The 20,089-nt window shown below is 41.9% G+C and overlaps 1 protein-coding gene across 4 annotated transcripts in view; it reads right to left on the bottom strand.

Moving 5' to 3' along the window:
• Nucleotides 1-3,571: 3,571 nt before the first annotated feature.
• The window catches only part of nfic (nuclear factor I/C), an 80,622-nt gene continuing 64,104 nt past the window's right edge, over nt 3,572-20,089 (bottom strand). For 3 of the 4 annotated variants that reach the window (XM_068709349.1, XM_068709352.1, XM_068709351.1), the window contains one exon: nt 3,572-13,572. In XM_068709349.1, coding sequence (XP_068565450.1) covers nt 13,448-13,572 — 125 coding nt within the window. In that variant the 3' untranslated portion in view covers nt 3,572-13,447. The remainder of the gene's footprint in view (nt 13,573-20,089) is intronic. The other variant, XM_068709350.1, reaches the window with a different exon arrangement.

The following is a 20,089-nucleotide window of genomic DNA, read 5'->3' on the forward strand; positions in this document are numbered from 1 at the left end:
TGCAGGATTATCCTCTGTGCTGTGTATAGAGTGCTTCAACATCATGACTTTTCACTGTATAAAAGTCACTATCAAACATACTCACGATGGCAGTGCCAACCCATAATTAAAGAATGAATAAAAATAAATAAATAATAATAATTTAAAAAAATACATTCATCACTTAACTTAAAGGCAGCTACAAGAGCCCTCCCCCCACCCCACAGCACCCCATTAATTATCTTTCACATGTACCTCCATATACACATACATGCCCATACCATCCATCCATCCATCCATCCATTTTCCACACCTGCTGTGGCTCGACGGCGGCAGCGGCAGGAACCCGCTGCGGCTCTGAAACGACAGCGGCTGGAACTGGAGCCCACTGCGGATCGGAGACGGCAGCGGCTGAAACTGGAGCTTGCTGCGGATCGAAGACGGCAGCGGCTTGGACTGGGGCCCGCTGCGGATCGGAGACGGCAGCGGCTGGAACTGGGGCCTGCTGCGGCTTGGCAGAGACGGCTGGAGTTGCCCGCTGTGGCCCGGCAGGAACGGGAGATCGCTGACCCTTCCTCTGCCTCTGCCTCCTTTGAGGATTGTAAAGGCAGTCCATCAGGTCACGATTTGCCTTCTGGACACTCTGAGGACCTCCAAAGGCCAGGCGGGTTCCCGCAAACTCTTCATACCACTCAGGGGATAAGGGCTCAAAACCTAGGTCTGCTGAGTCCAACAAGTCATGGTTAGCTCTTTGGAAACTCAGAGGTCCTCCCCTGGCCCAACAGATCTCCCTAAGAGGGTCAAACAGGTGTGACGCAAAGCACACCAAATGATGGTCTGCTGAGTCTGACATGGTCGGATGGACCCGACAACCCAAACAGGGGAGTTTATATGAGGAGGTTCAAGTTCCGGCCGCTGCCTCCGCGGGGCCACAGATGACTTGTTGCTCCACGTGTCCTGTCGGCAGTCCGACCGACTCTAACTCCCCGTGTCCAGTCGGCGGTCCTATCGACTCCAGCTCCCTGTGTCCGGTCGGCGGTCCTACCGACTCCAGCTCCCCATGTCCTGTCGGCGGTCCGGCCGACTCCAGCTCCCTGTGTCCTGTTGGCGCTCCGGCCGACTCCAGCTGTCTCCTCTGAGCCACAGTTACTCCCAACCTTCAGCTCCTGCCGTCGGCGTCTCCGAGCAGCAACGACCTCCAGTTCCTGCCGCTGTCTCCGAGCAGCGGTAACCTCCAGTTCCTGCCGTTGCCATCTCCGAGCCGCAGCGACCTCCAGGTCCTGCCGTTGCCGTCTCCGAGCCGCAGTGACCTCCAGGTCCTGCCGTTGCCGTCTCAGATCAGCAGCGACCTCCAGCTCCTGCCGTTGCCGTCTCCGAGCCGCAGGGATCACCAGTTCCTGCCCCCGCTGCCGAATGCCAGCGATCACCATTTCCTAGCGGTCACCAGTTCCTGACCCCGCTGCCGAATGCCAGCGGTCACCAGTTCCTGCTGCCGCTGGGCCAGCATCCTGTTCCACGGAGCCCCGACTCCGAGAGTCCGAGTCGGGCTTGCCTGAGCACCCATGTCCGGAACAAGTTTGGCAGTCCGGCTGTCCGCCGGAACACCCGTGTCCGGAGCAAGTTCGGCAGTCCGGCTGTCCGGCTGTTCGCCAGAACACCCGTGTCCGGAGCAAGTTCGGCAGTCCGGCCGTCCCCCGGGCTCCTGTGCCCGGAGCAGCTTCGGCAGTCCGGCTGTACCCCCGAGCTCCTGTGCCCGGAGCAACTTCGGCAGTCCGGCCGTTCCCCGGAGCCCTCCTGTCCGTCCCCCAGAGGCCTGCGGCCAGTTGGATCTGGGCAATTTGTTGCTTTCCTGTGTGTGCTCTGTGTTCCAGCTTTGTTCCCTCCACATCCCATGGTTTGTGACTTTTTTTGTGACTTTGCCTTTCTACAGTTTTGGGATTTTTGCTCGCTCCCTGTTGGAGTTGTTTTTGTGTTCCCGTGTATGTTCGTTTTTTGTGCAAGTAAAATAACCTTGCCGTCCACCTCGTCTCCACTGTCTGCGCTTGAGTCTTTTGCTCTACCCCTGCTCCACACCACATGACAGCAGGTACTATTGTAAAATGTGTAGAGTAGAAACAAAACAGATGTCTTGGTGGGAAACACACCTTCCCCCCTTCTCTTTTGATGCTCTGACCCTTTAAAAGATGTGCTCAAACTGCACACAGGATTCTCCATCCCACAGACAACACAGGCACTCTGTGTGATGATTGAGTCTTCTCTGCGCAGAGAATAAATACTTTAAGGTCAAACTTCTTTCCTCAATGTTTCTTGTTTCGGTATTCAGTATTATAGGACTCAATTGGTACTATTGAATCTTTTTTTTTTCCACCACAGTGTACAGACACAAACTTCTCTAAAGTCTCTCCAGCTGTTAAAGCCGACTGACAACAGCGTCATCAGGAACAGACATTGCTTTACTTGACGCTTCAGAGGAAAGGACGTCTCATTTCTCTTAAAACATAATTCCTTGTTTCCTCTACTCGCATTTAAAAGACACAAGTGAGGGAAACGGGGATAACCTCCTCCTGGTCCCAACTTACCTTCCACCTACTCCCTACTAGTTTGTCTGCTTCTGCTGAGTGCTTACTTGGTTCCGGACTTGCTGCTTCTTTGACCACGTCTTCTGCTTGGTCCTTCATGGTACCTTTGTTCTTCTACAAACTGTTGCGTGAGTGTGCCACCACCTTATTGCACTCACCTCTGTCAAGTGACGAGACATGATGCAAAGTGGCTGGTGTGTTCCACTTCAAACTGTCACCGGTATTACACTCAATGCTACGACAGCCTTCTTACACACACACACACACACACACACACACACACACACACACACACACACCTAGTGTTGGTATCTACTGAGCCTTTGACAGTTGACACCATTCTTTAACCCTGCCCTTTAGTACCTTTAAGCTGTTTGACCAGGCCTTATATCTGCTTAGGCTAAATCTACATTACCAAACTGATTTGATTTGGAGTTTAATGTCATTGCCTGTTGTCCAGCCACATCACATTTTATCTACTTCCACAAGTCCAACAAAGAAATTAAATAGCAACCCCTCTGGGAGCAGAAACTTTTCCATGTCCCTTGACCAGTCTTCCCAAATAGGTTTCATATGAACATGAAAAAAACGCAGCCCACAAATTAAATTGACCTAGGCCAGTTTGGCGGGTGCAGCTGGGGTTTCAACACTAAACTCTCTGGCAAGAAACTTCAAGCTGCCACACTACAACATTACATCAAATGGCAAGGCCCTGCATTGGCCTATCAAATACAAGCAAGCATATACAGTATTTCTGGTAGATTACATTGTAACACATATTTCTACTGTTCAACCTCGCAATTGACTTTTCAGGGTTGTAATATTCTATCTCATAGTGTTATAACCTGCTGTGCATAAACCCTCAAACCGGCCTTGCTGGATCATGTCTTACCTGTACCTGGAACTACATGTCAACACCGATGCAGGGCTGTTTTCGTCTTAAGAGTGCAGGCAAGTCTCCACAGTCATACAAGCAGATGTGAATAAAATGAACAAACGGGAGGTCTGTTGGCTGAGTTGTGGTATATCTTGTTTATTAATGGTATATATTTTTGCATAGGGAAACATATTAATTTCCAGTAATGAACTCATCAGCAGTTGCTGATAGCAATGACTAAACATGGTTATAATGACATATTATCAAAGATGTTAATATCCCCCACAGCAGAATAACATTAGGTCAGAAACACTGATTGAGACAGCTGTCACTCAAACTATGAGACATTCAAACCGGAACAGAAAGTCCAACCTTGAGCAGACAGTTGTCAGTCCATGGGTGTTTCTAAAAGTCAATGATCCTTATAATTCTTCCGAGGACCGAGTTCTTCGCTCGGAGGCTTTTCAAGCATGCATGTGTGTATCCTCCGCGTTCTTAAAACACCCACATTTTCTTTCCACCCTTTTGGAAATGGGGGATATATGCCAGTAAACTTTACTTCACCTCAGCAGTACGCCAAAATTTGTTCAGAAACAGATTCTGAACAAATTTGAGGGAAGAAATTGCCAATCCAGTTGCTGGAACTTCACTCATATTAGATCTACAAGCCATAACTTAATCCCACTTTAGTCGCTCAGTGAGAGACTTGTTCAGCATGCTATGAATAGCAACGACAGGGAGAGATCGCGTGGTAGAGCCAGTATATTTTCCCATCTAACTCTGTGAATAAAGGCTTTATTTAACCTGAGTTGTTGGAAAAACAGAAAGAGATGATTTTGATGAGTTTTAGAGTGTTTCAATGTGGCTCTCCGAATGCTAGAAAGAAATCTTGCCTAGATGCCTCTGTAGGACCTGACTTGGAAGGACCGTCCTACCAAGGAAGGACCCTTGACTTTGAGAAACAGCTCATGACTTTAGTTTAGATGGTCATGAGAAGACAACATTTCCTGTCCCTGTCCAAATGCAGTCTGAGAAGAACAGTTTACATCATGCAAATAAAGGTTGAATATTGACAGCTTCACCTGAAAACATCCTAAGGAAAAAGTACTTAAAGCTCTTGTCAAAGCTGCTACAAACTACATCCAGCACCAGAGCAGCAGCCCCTTTCACAGTGAACATCTCAAGCCAGGTTTAATACCAGCTCTACCAATCTGGAACATAAGAAACACAAATGGCCTCTCCCCCATTTATAATTTTCTTATATTGGGATACCAAGACATGTATTATTGTGTGTTGGCTGCCAGGTGTCAATTAAAATTGTATAGCAAGTTAATTAGTCAAGTTAGACAAGAAAGTTGGGGCATAGTCCTTTCTTTAGGGAGTGGCCATGGTATGATAAAGCACTCTGAGGTGTTCCGATATATAAAATAATAGACTTCACTTCACCCTTGATTTGAGATATTGATTACCAAAGATTTAGTGTTGGTATTCCATAGCAAAAAAACTATATATTACCCTGATGTACAGTTCATGTGAAAGGTCTGTGGTCCTGGACTGTGGTCATGCAATAACTGATGAAAGCTGTTCATGCCTATGCTCTCTCTGATGTAAGGGATATATTTCTGGAAGCAAGCAAAGCAGTCCTTTACTATAATATCTAAGTTATGAGAAATATGAGACTGCATTCAAATGTTCTCTGAGAAACAACTCTTTTGTTCATAACAAACTGTCTTCAGCACATGTAGTATACAGTGTGCAAAAGTAATGTACCCGCAGATACAGAAAGGAATCAATATGGCATCACTATCACAGGAAACAAAATCCGATTTTCAGAAACTAAGAGGTTTTCCAACTGTTGTGAGTCTGAATTACAGAAAGGGGTTTGAAGGGCCATTAAAAAAATACAATTCAAATAAGAAATATCAAAAAGAAACATATATTGGAGTTACTACGTTTTCAGGCAACAACAGCAGTAGGGTAGACTGTTGAATACCATTAGTAGTTTATAGAAAAGAGCCATCTATGAAAACATGCCCCAATCCCACAAAACTCAATTGTTTAGATACCCTTTTTTCTCATACAGCATTCAGCTACAGAGCTGATCAACTGCAGCTGCTGAGCTAACAAACAGAAATCACGCCCTGCAGTTCTGTTACAATAAAAACGACTTACAACACCAACCGTAACCAGCCAATCACAATGGTTATGATTCTGATATGATGCATCTTAACAGGAGTCGTACAGAAACATTGTATGGTTATTCTCTGCCAACAGTGGTCAGAATAGCACTTGGTTTGTATTGTAAAGATCTAGATCTAGATCTAGAGGGAACATGTTAATCAGCCCTTAGCCAACAATTTAAAAGATCTTTGAATTCCTAGAGTGCATATTTCCATAAAAGTAGGCCGGATTTCAGAACCTGCCATCAGGGCAAAACTACAATCATGTCATCTTCCAACCAACTTTAACACACCATCAGGTGGATCCAGCGGTTACGTTATTAACACGGGGGATACTGACAACTGCATGGAACACATTGGCTCCATAAAGGTGTGGCAGTAACAGTAAACTGTAAGGTACTCAAAATTCTCACTAGTCCCCAACTAGTAAGGGTGAAATTAGGAAGTGCTAATGAGTGCATAGTTAACTAATAGCTCCTGAAAAAAATCAAGGATTGTAAATAAGATAATAATGAACCAGTATGTAATGATTTGTTTCTATAGATACTTACTTAACAAACTGTTGCTGAATAACTCAAACGCTGAAACGATGCTGAACCAAAGTCTAAATAGTACATAATGACTAACTACACACTGCATCTTTATGTGCATAATTATTAGCTACAACGCCAACGCTGGTATTGTTTCACCTTGTGAGTCTTTGTATGTGTCACAATGGCAAAGTGCGGTCCAGGTGACACCTCCTGTAGCAGGACTACCTGAGAGGAGGTCTAGAGCCCTTCGCCAAGTGACACCTTCTGTAGCAGGACTACTTGAGAGGAGGTCTAGAGCACTTTGCCAGGTGTTTATGTCCGTGAAGAGTCACACCACTTAAATCACAAAACATTACAGGTGCTAAGTTTAGAAAAAAATGAAGGCCAGGTTCAAAGATGGTTGTGGTCTGAGCAAGGGCGCCAGAAGTAGGGGGGTAGGAAGTGGGGAAGAATTCGAATTTTGGCCGAGGTGTGATCGCTTTGTGAGATCGTCTCTAGGAGTCTCTTTGTGTGTCCTACAAGTTATATTGTGCATTATACTGAGTAGTTATTTGGCACACACATATTGTTGACGAGTTAATGTGATATTTAGAATGAACTATCGGTATATGGGTTTTAAATATAACTGACCAATACTCGGCACCGGCCTACTTCTCCTACTTTGCCCATAGCTCAGCATCTCTCTAGTCTAATGCTTTGGTGGCCAACAGCAACCTTATATATAACTAATGCACAAAGGCCCGAACAGCTGGCTTGCAGGACCATTTGCTGCATGTAATTCCCCAACGATTTCTATTATGTGTGTAATACTAATGTAATTATCCTTTTTATGTTGTCAGCAGTAGGCCTTTTTCATAGTATATAGTTCTACTTGCCATAGTAGGAATGGCAAGTAATAACATTAACAACAGCTCTTACTTAATCGTGTGTTTCAGCATGACATTGAACCACAAGCACAATACCAGGGTATAAAGCTTTTCCAACTCTGACATGTCAAAGTATGTTGTGTGAAAAGGTCTTATGAGGTCAGTGTGCTGAGCAAGAGATAAAGCAGACAAAGGGGTTTAGGCCACCGCTTAGGTCCCTGAACATGATCCAACCTAAAGTGAAGAACCATGAGCCATGAATCCTGGTCTGTTTACTCTAGATTTTCTTCAACTCTTTGGGATGTTTATGGCTTGTTACCTCAGGACCATGTCGTGTTTGAACACAACACATACTGCAAAGCGCTCCATAGTAAATAAGAGAAAACTAGCAGTAGAATGATAGGCACTGTCTTTCTCTGTCCATGCTGTCTGCATGCTAGTATATTTGAGTAGAGCAGAGAAAGTGATGGTGTGACGTTCTCTGACCCGAGAGAGCACATTGTTTGCCCTGAACTGACTATTTTCTCTCCAAGTTCAGTTTTGTGATGAACACTTTATTCTCCCCTCACCACACTTTTGACTTTTGACTTGAAATTGTCAACATTCAAAGTGGAGATAATTCTTACCAGCGGGTGTGACCCCAGTCACTGAAAGCTGCACGGTACTTTACCTTGTCAGAGTGTGCTTGGTATACTGTAGAGGCCTGGGCTTACTGTATGTCTTGTGCAATTTTGCTTGCTGGGGGTATTTCATTTATAATAATCAAATGTCTCTATTCAGTACATTTTGTAGAATGGAATGAAGAGACATCCCACTGCACAGCTGACACATCTTCACAATCCAGTGGATTTGTCTTCCACTCAGCTGGCTGCTGTCATGCAGGGAACCATTTGACTTTCTTTGTGCATTGACTGTTGTCAGCAATAGAATCAAAGTGAAGAGGATTCACACTTCATAACCTGCTTCAACACAAAATCAAACCTCTCCTGATAGCCAGGAAAAATACAAACATCATCTCTACAAGTCCAGGGTTAGAAATTAAATAAATTTCTTTTCTGAGGTACAAACAGAGCTTCTGCTAGACAAAATGAAGCAGTGATGATATTCTTAAAGTACAATGAGCTCTGTAATCTTGGCCATCACCCACAAAGCCACTGCAGTACATCAGCCTTACAATATACATAACCTTTGCACTTCTTCCAAGAGAGGTGATTTAAATGCATGGCAATGTTGAGCTTTGTTGTGTTGGGTTGTGCGGCATTATATTATTGTGTCCACCCCCTAAATGTATTTATCCTGCAGTTTGTAGCTCTAAGTGGCAGCTACATGAGTTCCACAGGCTCCATACCTGGTGTGTTGCTGGTTACACAGTCTTGGATGTATTACCATGGTCATAATATTTAGGACTTCAGTTTGATTGAAAGAGGGAGTGCAAACATTTGAGCATGTAACATTGAAGAGACAAATGTTAGTGTCAGGTGTACATCTGTAGGGATAGCGCCTTCATGTGGTCATTTACAAAGCACTTTTCACTTTGGCTCATCAATTGCCACAGAACTCATAACGAGAGGTCTTTGCGGGTCCACTGATATCCAAGACCTGACACAGGACCTGAGTTAGCCAGGTCTGGTAGGGTCCCGTTTTACTACTCCCATTCAAAGCCCCAATATTATTGTAAAAATGCTTATCAGCATGACATTGGGGTCTATCACCTATCAACCTGAATTTGATTCAGTGTCACATTAAAATAACTAATTTAGAGGACTGTGACACCTTAGTGTAGGTGCGTATTTTAGCTCCATTTAACTTAATTTGACTTCCAAATTTGTCTCTCTCCCACTACAAGCAGTCATCATCCCTCACATGGCTAAACTTTGAAAGCAGCCCACCCACAATTTTACCCATTTAATGGCTCCCTTGTAGTGCGGCTTGGCCACCATTTTAAGAAAGCCAAAATAAAACGCACAAACAAAACAAACTTAGACACTCTATACATCCTTTTTATGACTGATAAGTCCATGTTTTACATATTGTACACACACTGCTGTGTTTAAAACTATAATGCCACAAGCAACATAATAACTCAAGCAATAACTAAAACAAGACCTAAAAGCCAAGTTGAGTAACAATAATGTTAAGTGCATGCATCCATATAATAAACTCAAACTCATCTATTGTGTTTGAAGTAACTTGTCACATGATTCGTCACATGGTCAAAGTCATGCAGGCTAATGGACGATGTTCTCGTGGCCATAGTCATAAAGCTGCAGTCTTGGAGCCAGTTTTCTATTAGATGGGACTTTGTGCCTAAATGCCTGACAATATATTGAGTTTTCTCTGTAATAAATACTATCAATGTGTTTAATACTTAATATTAAAACAGGATGTGAACAATTAGGCAATAATTAACCGCCAGACTTCACATTCAGAACCAAAGTTTTTGTTTTTGCAAAGTGCAATTTTGAGATACAAGGTAGCCAAACTGTACCCTGCGATAGTGTTTCATTCACAACCAATTGGCTTCCCCATTTAGGGACAACACACATCCAGTTCATTTTCCACACTGTGTCACACACAGCAACATTGTTGATGTCCTCACAACTATGAGCCATCACTTTAGCTTGAAACAGCTGAGCTACTGAACCAGATCAGCTCTATGAGAACACCTGGTTATGGCGGGGTGATCGTCATTGAAAATCACCTCTTAAAGAAACACTCCAGGTATTTGGGTGCTACTGTTCTTTTCTAGTATTACCAAGAAAAAGGTTTGCTCAGCTGTCATGGGGATGATTCACATGATCAAAGTATAGAACTTCATCATGTGATACAGAATCTGGAAGGCAAATCATAACCACTGATGCCATTCTTGAACCAGGATATGGGTTTAGATCTCCCTTGTATGTGACCACTTGTTTTCAGCAGAGCAAAGTTCCATACTTTGGTCACTGGATGCCACCAGAGCCGACACATTGGCTGATGAAACCTGTGAGATGAGGTCGAATGTAATGGTCAAAGGTAGCAAATGGACCTTGAGGTGAGATAATAGGGCCAGGGTTGGGATGTTAGCTATGCGTGGGCTGCTGGACGGGGGAATGACAGATATTATTCTTCTCGTGAGACTCTGAGTATGATAGCAAACATGTGGAATTCCCTAAATGTCAGACTTTTCCTTTGACTGCAGACGTTTACAGCTTCAGGTGGTGGATAGTAGCAGAGGATGAGCACAGCCCCAGCCTCTACTAAAGCTGATGAAAGCTGTCTTTGAGCTTGCAGTTAATACACTGCCCCAGTCTACCTGCTACACTGGTTAATGTCAAGCAAGCACACATGCCGCTTTTTATTGTTGTTTTTTAAGTGCTATCAGCTGTATCATGAAAAGTACATCACTTCTCCATAATGTATTATTGTTCTTTAACTAAAGGGCAAGGCACATAATGTGTTTCATGAAATATCGTGCAAAATAGAAGTTTAATAACTGAGCTATTATCAAAATCTAAAGAACTAGACAGCCCTTCAAGCCACTGTCTTCGGATGTAATACAGAGTACAGAGGGAGAAAGGGGAGGAGGAGGAAGAGTGGGATAGGGAGGGAAAGGTATCATCAGTTTGAGCCATGCATTCATTAGGTCAACACAGCGACCAGGGCAGCACCATGCAGTATACATCAGCTTTAAGCCAACTTTAACCAAACCTTAAACCTGGCCCTACCAAACAGCTCATATCAGCACCTTCAGTGGAAACGCTGAACCCCTGGCAGACACTGACACTTACCCTGGGAAAGGAAAAGACACCTGTGATCAGAATGAATGCAATGCAAATAGACATGCCCCTACTGCATGCAGAGTCAACGGAATGACTCAGATCCTTGGCTGCACAAGATCCTGTGGAGATCCTTCTGTGTAAAAATCACACAGTTTGACAGTAACATTTAAAAAAGCAAAGAGGCAAAAGAAAAACTGTTTCTGGTGATTTTCGAGTCAGAGCCGTCACACAGACACTCTCTGGTTGCTGCATGCTGTGTGCAGCTGGTTCACTGGCTCAATTTGAGCCAGGGGACAGTTATCTTTTACTACAGTGGGTTGCAGCTTTCCCAGATGTCTGCCTTCTACCTGGAATGATCAATTATTTTCCCAAAGTGACACCGTTGAATGAATCCAATATTTCCACTGGGTGTTTCACAAGGTGCCACCTGCAGGGGCTACCATGCAAGGTGCCCAGAAGGACTAACTAACATTCACACACCGTAGGCACAGCTACGGGAGCAACCTGGGGTTAAGTGTCTTGCCCAAGGACACATCAAAACTGCCAATCCTCTGATTGAAGGACAACCCTGCTCGTCTACTGTCGCCCCATGCCCCATGTTCCCTTCACCGGATGTACATCAGGTCCACTGCTCAGACATGGTGGGAATTAGAGCATTTGAACTTTGGTTTGGCCCTTGGAAGTCATTTTTTCTTTCCAGGTAGATGGAAGACACCTGTGGGACCACTGCTGTAAAATAATGTTGTGACTTCTCCCCTACTGTTTGCACAGGGAATGCAAGCGACCAAATCATGGAGTATAACGTCTTTGGACCATAGAAACACTCCAGCGGTTGAATTCATGTGAATAACGCAAATTGGCTTGCTGTTCCATCTGATTGCACCTCAACACAAGAAACACCAATCCACATCGCCAGGCAACGCATTAAAAATAGACTGCTTTATAGTTGCAAAGCCTCCAAAGAGATGGTGTACAAAATAGCAAAAGGCTAGGTGTATGTATTGACTTTTACTGACAAATATCAATAACGCTACATTTTATCCTTTGATTCTGCTTCTGCATTCAGATCTTTTGATCTACACACAGACTGAGTTGTTGCTATTCGCTGAACTGACATCTCTCTCTTTGTTACTTAAAGGATTCTAACTCAAAGTTAAAATGCAGCATGTAAGATTTTAAGCAATTACATGTTTTTCAAAAGATTATTGACTGAATTAAGCTTTGAAAAGCTAGAATATTGCTTTGCCTCACTAAAGCACTGTCATTATCCAAATATTGTGTCAAGGTTGGACACAGAAAAGCAAGCAAACTTGTTTGAAATGCTTGACTTGTTCCTTGCTGCTGGTGGTGGTAAACCATCAAGGTTGGACTTGAAAACAACCATATCACTGTGGCTAACCTGTCCTGTTCATCTGAACTCCAACACAAACCCTACTGCTGCAGACTGGTCAGGTCGGGCTTCTAGACCATTCTGGAGCTGAACAAGAAACTTCAAGTCAGTCAGAACCATAACCATCAACATGTACAAGAGAAACCTACCACAGCCTGCCAGCTTGCTAACATGCCACATCATGGACTTAATCCTCGTGCCTGCTGTATCTATTTCTAATTTACCTTCCTACCAGGACTAACCCGTCACTGTGCTCTCTGAGACACAAACCAAATCTAGAAATCATTTTAAAACAGAGCAGGGATGAGGGTGTAAATGTAGGAACCATACTCACAATCTGACACACACACACACACACACACACACACACACACACACACACACACACACACACACACACACACACACACACACACACACACTATGCTGCAGTTTCAAACACATTGAGATCAGCAGCCAGTCTACTGCTGCCACATGGTCCAAGTTTCAGAGACAGGTGCATGTCTCCTCCGAACAATATTGTCATGACAAAATGATGATGTTGTGTTTGAGCAGGGATGAATATAGTTCTTCTATTCCACTGTTACTCTTTGATTTATGATACAAAAGCATATTCAAACAACTTAAACACATGAGCATAGCAAAGCAACGAAATGGTTTTAGGCTGATGATTGTCAATAAAAAAGACAAAGCATCTGTGTTTTGGTGGGAAGAGAGAAAAAAATTGCTGTTTCAACTCTAAATATTCTTCAGATGTATCCATAACACATTAAAAAGTGCAAAGAAAAATTACGTACAACAGGATCTCTCTTTCTAGTGGGTTCAGAAAAAAGAGAGGCTTATTTGCATATATATTATAAGCAGCACCTGCAGCGGAGAGGGGCATTCTGGGTGTTGAGGGGGTATGAGGTCTGTCCCAGGGAAGAGGCCTTGCACTGGATTGGAGAGACCCAGGTAGAGGGCTAAAGGCTGACATCCATTCCAGGAACATGGGCCTCATCCTGGGAACACAGTTGGGATACAGGTTTCTTAGGATGTGGTGTGTTGAGGCCTGATTCTGATCTGAGTTCATCTAGACCAACCACTGAAGATCACAACTCGCACCAGTGGCCATTTCTGAGAACTATTTAGTGTCACATGGCATAGTTCACTCCGTGTCTGCAACATGGCTGAGGGAGAATAACATCCTTCTTCCATCCAGTCTGTCTCTTCTGGGTACATACAGATATACAAATATATTACACTGTATATTTATATATATGTATGACCACATGTTATACTTCTACAAAGATGAATATATTTTTCCTCTGGTAATGTCATGACAGCATCGTTTCCTTTCCTCCAGGGCAGTGCTGCTTTGACAATCACCTTTCCTCCACAGTTCACTCAGTTGCCCAAATACCAAGACTGGAACAGAGACAAAGACACAAGATTAGAAATGTTTAACTTCAGCCTGCATTTCTTCACACACAAGTACATAGATCCTACCATTGGTAATCAACACACAGTAAATCAGGGGTCCATTTCGAGAGAATTTCCTCATGCAAAGGTGCAGAACATCACAATAATGCCAAACTTGCTCTGTGATTTAGTCCCATATATATTGAAGTAGCCAACAGTTGTATTAACGTCTGTATGTAGTCAACAACTGATGTCAAATCAAATAAAAAAAGTGAATTATTATTCGATAATAACTATTCCTCTCTGTTGGACAGCCAGGAAGCAGGGCTTCAGCACCTTCTTGCTTTATCCCGCAAAACTCAAACTGACCCGCGGCGTAGAGGCTCACCTGTTCCAGACACACACGGAGGCTGAGGAGTTCATCAACGGGAACCGAGTCGAGAAACTCTAGAGAAGGTACTGAAGGTTTATCAATATGATATCACTGTCTCTGTCCTTACCTTTTGTACCTAAATAAGACCGGCCTACCTGGTACATTTCTTACTTATGTATTTTCTTTTGATAGTCAGTGTTTTGTGCTGACTGACAGGTAGGCGAAAATAAGTTGTTTCTAAATAACCTAACAAGCTGGGATTTGCAGCCTGTTATGGAATATGTTTATATAAAGTCAGATCCAGTCGAATGCTGATGCTAAATTATATTACGTTAGTAATTATACATAGAAGCGAGATATTGCTCTCGACGAGTCTGCTGTCTTAGCGTCACGTGACCAAACTGTGCTGGATGAATGATGGTACAACTTTTGTTAGTACTGTCAGGGAACTGGGGATATTATAGATATGCTTTTTTGTTATTTAGTTTTATTGTTTTGGGGTATCTGGGGAATGGCAACTGGGTAATGGGATACAATACATCTTCTATTCACTTAATTTCTTGCTTTGGGATGTATAATATTGACTTCATAATCTACCCATATGACTACGATTAATATCGCGAGCTGGAACATTAATGGCCTTAATAACCCGGTTAAACAATCTGCATGTTTAGACTTTCTCAAGAGGCATGAGATTCACGTGGCACTTATTCAGGAGTCACATCTTACCATTAAGGATGGTCATCGGTTTGCTAATAGGCACTATTATACAGCTGCTACGGCCTCATTTAACTCTAAGAGCTGCGGTGTGTTAGTGGTCCTCAAACGTAACCTTTCCATAAGCATTATAGAAACCTATGGAAGCACTGATGGCTGCATGGCTTATGTTAAAACAAACTTTCCAGGTCGCAAAATCGCTTTTGTTGCACTTTATGCACCTAACCAATTTGATCCTACTTTCTTTAATAATATTAACGATCTCTAAGCCAAGTTGGAAGGTTTTTCAGTTGTAATTGGCGCTGATATGAATGCTGTATTGGACTTAACACGTGACCGGTCTGTTGATTCAACCCAATACTCACATAAACGTACCATGTCTGCATTTCAAGGTCTCATGTCTGATTTTAGTCTCACAGATTTATATCGTGTTACCAACCCTACATCTAGACAGTATACTTTTTACTCAAACTGACACAAATCTTATTCTAGAATAGACTATCTGCTAGCTAGTTCAACCGCATTTTCTCAAATTCATTACGTTAACATTCTCCCCTGTTTGTTATCAGATCACAGCATAGTCACTTCTAAATGAACCTTGGCATATACACCCAAAAGAGCTACAAGATGGCGCTTTAATGTAACGCTACTGAGAAACGATGAGTTTTGCACTTATTTCAGAGAAGCCTTTAATGTTTATATTTCAGAAAATGCTGGGACCACTAATGACCAGCGTATTCTTTGGAACTCTATTAAAGGCTGTATAAGGAACACTGCAATCTCATACTCTTCTCATCTCAATAAAACTAGACTAAGCCAAATTAATGATTATGAGACCACTCTAAAAAGTTTGGAGTATGATCAGCAAAATACTAACTTCTCAGATGATAGGGAAAAACAAATTAAATCCATAAAAAATAAATTAAACTCCCTCTTAAGAACCAGAGCAGAATGTCTAATTCACAAATCTAGAAGGAACTATTACTTCAATGGTTCCAGACCAAGCCACCTGTTGGCTTTAAATCTACATAAGGGTGAGAAGTCTGCTAGTATTATATCTATTGACTCTGGCCTGAAAATGTTTTCGGACCCTAAAGAGATAAACTCAGAATTTCATTAATTTTACTCTAGACTGTATGCTTCCGAAGTTCACAAAAAGTGACACTCCCAACTCTCTCTTTGGATGAGTCTAATGACTTAGGGGCCCACATCACTCTGACTGAACTTAGAGATGCCATTGCAGGGATGAAAAGGGGAAAATCACCGGGATGGGATGGTATTCCCCCTGAAGTTTACTTCACTTTTTGGGATCTGTTAGGTCAGTTTCTATTGGACATGATTAACTGTTCTATTGAAATGAATTGCTTTTTAGACAACATTAATTTAGCTTTATTATCGGTATTACCTAAATCTGGCAAAGATCCTACCCTATGTAGCAACTACAGACCCCTGTCCATCCTTACTACCGAGATTAAAGTGTTTGCACGTGTATTGGCATCACGTCTTGAACCATATATGACCAGATTTGTTCACTGTGACCAGACAGGCTTTATTAAGTCACGATTGGCTTCTGATAATATGCGCCGTCTTCTGCACATTATTCATGCTACAAAAGATATCGCGTCCCCAAGTGCTGTCCTTAGCTTGGATGCTGAGAAGGCTTTTGATAGGGTTGAATGGGATTATTTGTGGGAAGTATTGGGAAGATTTGGATTGGGGACAAATTGTATTAAACTGATTCAGCAACGTTATAAAAAACATGATCGTTACTAATGGGATTGCCTCCCCCCAATTTCACATTACACGTTCCTGTCGTCAAGGCTGCCCCTTTAGTCCCTATTTATTTGCTTTGTCACTTGAACCACTGGCACAAACTCTAAGAGAACACCCATCTATTTTTCCAATAACTTTCAATGACACCAGTCATGTAATTTCTTTATATGCTGATGATATTTTAATATATGTTGACAAAGCCCCTACTTCTATCCCTCACGTTTTAAGCACCTTTGCAGACTATAGTTCCTTGTCAGGTTATAAAATAAACTGAACCAAATCAGCTCTTCTACCATTAAATCAACATTTGATACAGAGATCCCTACCCTCTGATATTCCCATTGTTAAACACTTTGAATACCTTGGAATTGAAATTTTCAATTCCCTTAATACAATCATCTCAAAAAATGATATGGGCATTTATAAATGTATTGAATCTGACCTTAACAGATGGACTCAAAGTTCAAAATTGCTACAGACTCGGGTTTCAATTGTGAAGATGGATATTCTACCGAGGGTCAATTTCTTTGGATCTATGTTACCCCTCTCTCTCTCTGGAATAAATTATTGGAATAAACTTAACTCCTTAATTTTGAAGTTTATATGGGGAGGGAAACAACCACGGGTTAAAATGACTACATTACAAAGACATAAATCTGAAGGTGGTCTTTCAGTACCAAATTTTAAACACTACTTTTGGTCTTTTGTTCTGAGACCACTTTCAACCTGGTTGAATCCAGAAGTATCAGTATCTTTGAAACCAATCGAAGAAAATCTTGCCTCACCACGCAGGTTAGAGGACGTAGTTTTCTCTAATATTCAAACAATATAAACTCTGCCTTGGCCCAATTATATCATTTATATTATCAACATGGCGCATTGCTGAAAAGGAGACCAAAACAAATCTCAAATGGCATCTCGATACCCAAATTTTTAATAACTGTCTACTACTTACTGGTGTGGCCCCATTTTAATCAACAACATGGCCAAGCAAAAAGGTACATAAACTGGCAGATATCTTTAATGAGAATGGTCTGAGGTCATTTAGCGATATACGTAGTACCTTCAATTTACCTGGTTCATAATTTTTTCTATACCTACAACTAAGATCATCACTCAAAGCATATGGGGTACCATGGAATGATCCTTTGGGATCACATCACCTACATACAATCTTGAATACACAAGGCCAAACAAAGGGATTAGTATCAAAACTGTACTCCTTCTTTTCTGTCTCTTCTTTTAAACCTCTGTATATCAAACAGGTCTGGACTAAAGACCTCGAACACCTGATGGAGAATGTGTCATTGGACTGGGATTACATTTGGAAAACCATAACTGAAACCTCTAAAAATCCTAATCACCAACAGATACATCTTAACTTTCTTCACCGAACTTACCTCACACCTAGGAAAAATTTCTTAATGAAAGTAATTCCATCACCAATATGTACTCTTTGTACAGAAGGACTTGCTGGTTCTTTTATGCATATGTTTTGGTTTTGCAAAGATGTAACTCTCTTTTGGAAAATGGTATGCTCCTTTTTGACAAATGTTCTGAACTATGTAGTTTCATGCATTCCGACTGTACTGCTCCTAAATGACATGTCCCTGCTAAAATTATCACAGCAACAAAAACGCACCTTACTAACCGGCCTAACAGCTGCAAAAAAAATGCTGGCAATGCGATGAGTCCTCCACATGCTCTCACAAAATCCCAGTGGTTAGCTAGTTATCTCAATATGGTAAATATGGAACTCTCAGTAGCTAGAATGCATGGAGCTAAAGGAAAAGCTATCTCATCCTGGACTAGAGTTTTCAATCAAATTCAAGAATTTATGTAATCAAGTACATTATAATATATCCCCTAGTATATTGTATGGAGATGTATAATGGGGGTGGGTGTCGCCAATTGGGGGAGGGGGATTACAGAGTAAGAGCATGTATGTGTCTATTACTTAGATTTTTTCTAATTTCTTTATTTTATTATTCTTTTTTATGTGTATATATACGTGTGTATATGTATGTGTGTATATATATGTATGTATGTGTACATATGTATATATATATATATATATATATATATATATATATATATATATATATATATATATATATATATATATATATATATATATGTGTGTGTGTGTGTATATGTGTGTACGTATTCATTGTAATGTATGGTTGATTTTTAATGCATATCTTGAAAATCAATAAAAATTTGATCACAAAAAAATGATCTATCGGTTGTAGGTCCAGGGTCCGGATACAACTGCGTCTGGGTCCGGATCCAGACCGCGGTCCGCCTATTAGTGACCCCTGCTGTCAATTATATGATTTGTGAACCATAAAAAAACATGCATGTACATCTTTTATGACTTCTTACAGACTGTGAAGCTATTGATAATACAAATAAAGATCATATCTGATTGGTGCTGACCCACTTTGTGGAACATTTTAAATGAACATAGAACTTTCCTGATTAGCTTCAATCAGTACCAGTGAGAAAGGTTATTCAGTATGAGTCTAATTCCCCTCAACACTGAGCCTGCGAGGATCCATGGTCCATTGCTGCTCACACTGTCAGGTTAGTCAAGCTCGAGAGCCATTACACACAGAATAAGAGATGGTTTAAAACTGAATCCTGCGTTGATGCTCACCCTAAACCCAAGCTGTAATAATCCATGAGGGCAACAATCAAATCATGACAAGGCAATCCATAAAATGACATTATGAACTTGAGTCATTTGCTTCTGCACAAGAAGTGTGTTCTGACATCTGATTCTCTTAAGGAACCTTCTCCACTGTGCAGTTTGGGGTTTACCATATCAAAGGTGCAGATCGAAAGAGAAGATCTTTGGCAGTCAATTAAAAAAACTGCTCCTGCATCGCTGATGTGCAGCTCTGGATGGTGTCAACATTCTGTTACAGTGTCAGAAATGTAGGATCAAAAACAGCCACAGACCAAATCAATTGATGGGGAACACTGAGGCTAACCCAAATTTCACACTATAAACAGCAAATGCCCTGTTTGTACTACAGCTAATTTCTGCGGCATTTTCAAACATGAGAGCAGTGCAGATGAATCATTTGAGTAAATTACTCTCTCCATTGTTGTGCTACCACTCACCAGGCAGGCATTGCCTCTGCCATGCCTCAAACTGATGTCCTTCAGTCTGAAACAGATTACCACCAAGACTTTTGGACCCATCTGAGTGTGACATGCAATGAACCTGCAAGCACCGTCAGTGTTCAGAAAACTGTCGATTGGAACGTGGTGAAGCTGCTTTGTACTGTTTGATTTTGCAAGCTGTTGTTTAAAATATAATTCCCACTCCCATTCATTTTGACATGTTTCACTAATCAAAAGCAACATAAATTTCACTAGCACGGACTACACCATCAAATAGAAGCATTTACAGATTTATTAAAGGAAAACATGATTGATATGCTAAGCTTGAACTTCACGTAGCACATCCGCTTATAGATGAATGCGTTGTAGAGAGCAAAGCTGCTGTTCACTATTTAAAGACAAAGTCAATCCTCCTTTCTTTGATTACAAAGAGTTCAATGACACGGTTGTACAGTACATCGGTGCATTTCAGTTCCAGCAAGAGGTCTTTCTCGATTGCCATGGACGCCAGTGATGACAGTCGAGCCT

Source organism: Cebidichthys violaceus, unplaced genomic scaffold (assembly GCF_023349555.1).
Source record: "Cebidichthys violaceus isolate CVI_PGR_0920_01 unplaced genomic scaffold, fCebVio1.0.p SCAF_144, whole genome shotgun sequence".
Classification (NCBI taxonomy): Eukaryota; Metazoa; Chordata; class Actinopteri; order Perciformes; family Stichaeidae; genus Cebidichthys; species Cebidichthys violaceus.